Source organism: Brassica napus, chromosome C5 (genome assembly GCF_020379485.1).
Source record: "Brassica napus cultivar Da-Ae chromosome C5, Da-Ae, whole genome shotgun sequence".
NCBI lineage: Eukaryota > Viridiplantae > Streptophyta > Magnoliopsida > Brassicales > Brassicaceae > Brassica > Brassica napus.
Genome location: NC_063448.1, coordinates 46,135,106 through 46,138,690, shown reverse-complemented (window position 1 = coordinate 46,138,690; position 3,585 = coordinate 46,135,106). Strand labels below are relative to the sequence as shown.

The following is a 3,585-nucleotide window of genomic DNA, read 5'->3' as shown; positions in this document are numbered from 1 at the left end:
GCTAGATCTTAGAACGTCGTGTAGTATTACCCTCCGGGTTCTTCCCCCGACTCGGGTTGGAGGGACCGCCGCCGCTTCTCCTTCCTGCCGGAAACCCTTATGACAACGATATGACAACCTTACAAGCCTACTGGCAGACAACCAGACCCTGGATGACTCCTTCACAGCTTGGACCGTTGGACTACTAAGCCTCCTCCCTTCCAACAGAGTGATGTCCTGAAGCTTACCGGTGTCTACGGGTTTGACAAATTTGGGCTGGCTTTCCTCTGTTTCAAGGCTATTCAAGATTCTTAACTACTGCTAATCTAGAAGATATCGCCAGACATCCTCGGGTGAACTTCAATCTGAACCAGATTTCTTCGGGAGCTCAACGTTTAGAGTACTCTTCTCACACCGACAACATTGAGATAGCATCAATCTTCTAGAACAATGCAACGGAGACTATCTTCTTCAAAAAAAGGGAAGGTAGTGGCCTTAGAACACCGACCTGCACCTCGCGTTGGACGTGTTCGGGGTCTCCAAACAGGACAATCAAACCGACACTAGGAGGCACTCTCTAACACTGATTGGTAGAGTACCTAACCCCTCTGCGCAGAAAGTATGGTCTCTTATACCATTCTTCACTGACCACTGGAAAGTCGACATACCCCCTATTGGTTCTTACCTTGGAATGGAATTGTTTAAATTCCAATTCGAGCTGGAATCCGATCTACTTACGGTGTTGGAAAAAGGCCCATGTCACTATGCTCGTTGGATGATAATCCTGCATAGGTGGGAACCTACTACCTCTCCTAGCTTTCCCTCAATGATTCTCTTTTGGATCAAGATTCAAGGAATTCTGATTCACCTCTGGACAGAGGAAGTTGCTCGCGGCATAGGCAGCGACTTAGGAACATTTGAAGTGGCAGAAATAACGGCCCATTCTATTCGCATGAGAGTTCATGTTAATGGCAGGCTCCCACTTATTAAAACATCTATTATTGAGAATCCAAATGGAGACGAGGTTACTGCCACACTAGTCTATGAAAAACTCGAAAAGCATTGCTTCCATTGTGGAAGACTGGACCATGAAATCAGAGATTGCCTTGAGGAGAAACATCAAAAAAAAGAGCGCCTTGCAGCTCAGAAGGACTCTAAAAAAAGCCTCACTTCAGTTACCAATAAGGAAGGAACTAAACAGGCGGAACACAGCTACACTGGAGGCCCAAATCGACACTCCCCTCGAAGGGATAACCGATACAGACCATACTCCAGAAATGATCAACCCCACCGAGCTGATCACTCCAGTGGTAGTTATTTGATCCAGTGCTTCCAACACCAAAAGAACTACCAAAGAGACAGCCTCCCAAACAACAGACATGGCAGGGACTGGTCCCATAGAAACGTTGAGAATACATCTCACCGCAGAAACCCACCTACACACAAGGAACGAGGTACATTTAGTGGGGATTCCCACTCAACAGCTGCTCCTAGGGACATGGCCTTTTCAGAGCACTCAAGTCGAGACCGTAATTTATATCCGAGGTCGCCTCGCAATAACTCTCCGCAAAATAACCAAAGAGCTCTAGAATCTCGCCTCTCTCCACCTGCAAGGGGGGCTCCCCAGGAGAGGGAATTGACTCTCCTCACTCAAGAAGCTATGAATGCAGCTAGGGGAGAGGTCCGTGAAGTGATGCTACAGTATACAAGTTGTGCAGATCCTTCAGAAAGTGCAGTGCGTAAGGAGAGATTGAGACTAGCTAAAGCTCATGGACAACTTAAATAGACAGCTTCTCTAGTTGGTCGAGCTTCCTTAGAATGCAAGGATCACAGCGTACATACAGTGTCACTTACCCCCCCCCCCCCCCCCCCCCCAGTAGAAGGAGTGCAAGAACGCGTCCCAGTTGCTGATAGATTGGGACCTACTGCTGGTAAATCCCCCACATCTGCCTTTAGAGTTTCCATTATGGCCAGACTTGGCCCCCTGCTTGACGAGATCACCACAAATGACGTTGCGGCCAATGAGCCTCTGCCACCACCACCAAGAAGAAAGCCAGGGAGACACCCGGGGAGACGAACTGTTAATGCTAGCCCGCTACAAGGTGCAAGCTCCAAGAAGAGGCTAGCAAGCGTTAAACCCCATGTCTGTCGCAGGAAGCTTACAGATGGGAAAGATAAAACAGATAAAGCTAATAAAAGGCAGAGGAAGAACAAAGACTCAACTAGCGACGGGATTCCGCGTGATCAAGAAGGGACAACCTCAGAGAACCTTCCTATCTGTAACATGATACCTCCGACTTCTCGACGTAGGATGGATTTTCGGATCCAATCCAACCCCGCTCCTTAGCCGTAGGTAGCTGGAACTGTCAGGGGTTGAAGAATCCCCGGACGGTTTGGAGACTAGGAGCGATATCCAAAAAAATTGACCTTGATATCGTTTTCCTTATGGAAACAAAAAACCCCGATGAAGTTGTACTCAAGAAGCTGGATCACCTTCGCTATGAGTGCAAACACCTTGTCTCGCCAATAGGGCACGGAGCTGGAGGCTTGGCCCTCTTCTGGAAACAAGAGCTTCACCTGAAGATTTTAGATTCTAGTCCAAATGTAATCGATACTATCATTGTATTTGAAGGGAAAAAGTTCTACTCTTTTTTCGTGTATGGAAACACTGATAAAAAGCTAAGACAAAACTTGTGGGATCATCTCCTTGGCTTAGCTCTGTCTCGGGAAGATGCTTGGTCTGTTACAGGTGACTTAAATGACATATTGAGCAATGACGAAAAGAATGGAGGATCAATACGACTGGAAGGATCCTTCTCGAGCCTCAGAACTTTCTTCTCCGAAGCAGACCTCTTTGATCTCCAACATACCGGAGACCCTTTGTCTTGGATGGGTAAACGAGGAAACGATGTCGTCCGGTGTAGACTGGACAGAGCGGTCGCAAACACTCGATGGGCTGAGTGCTTCCCCTCGGCTCGATGTCAATATCTTGGTTTCGAGGGCTCTGATCATAAACCACTCATATCTCTGTTGATAAAGGTGGGAGAAGAAGGCGAGGTATGTTCCGATACGACCGTCGCCTATGTAAGAACTAGAAGGCAAAGAAGATTGTTGCAGACGCTTGGATAAGCGACCCTTTCTCTACCGTTACCGAAAAACTAGTGACTGCTAGGAGTGCAATCTCAGCTTGGAACCACACTCAACAGCAAAATAGCATGAAGATAATTGAGCAGAAGCGGGAAGAATTGAATGCGGCTCTCTCTAGGCCTGTGGAGGACACATCGTTAATCCAAGAAATTTCGACTCAACTATCAGCAGCTTATGCAGCAGAGGAAGAGTATTGGAAACAGCAAATTAGGCTTCTCTGGCTCAATCTGGGTGATAGGAACACATGATATTTCCATTCCATCACAAAGGCTCGAAGGAGAAGAAACGCCTTCTCGGTTATGGAAAGAGAAGATGGGCAAATGGTGTATAAAGAGGATGAGATAGCGCAAGTGACTGGGGAGTATTTCGAGCATTCATTTACCTCGAGCCCGGGAGAAAGGGCAGCAGCAGTCACACGAGGCTTACACCCCATTGTAACAGAGGAGGATAATGCTATGC

The 3,585-nt window shown here is 47.5% G+C and overlaps 1 protein-coding gene across 1 annotated transcript; it reads left to right on the top strand.

Moving 5' to 3' along the window:
• The first annotated feature begins 1,945 nt into the window (after nucleotides 1-1,945).
• LOC106422427 lies at nucleotides 1,946-3,374 on the top strand. Its single transcript, XM_013863218.1, has 3 exons — nucleotides 1,946-2,258; nucleotides 2,510-3,036; nucleotides 3,078-3,374. Exons 1-3 carry the CDS (start codon nucleotides 1,946-1,948, stop codon nucleotides 3,372-3,374), a joined length of 1,137 nt encoding a protein of 378 aa, XP_013718672.1.
• Nucleotides 3,375-3,585: the final 211 nt, after the last annotated feature.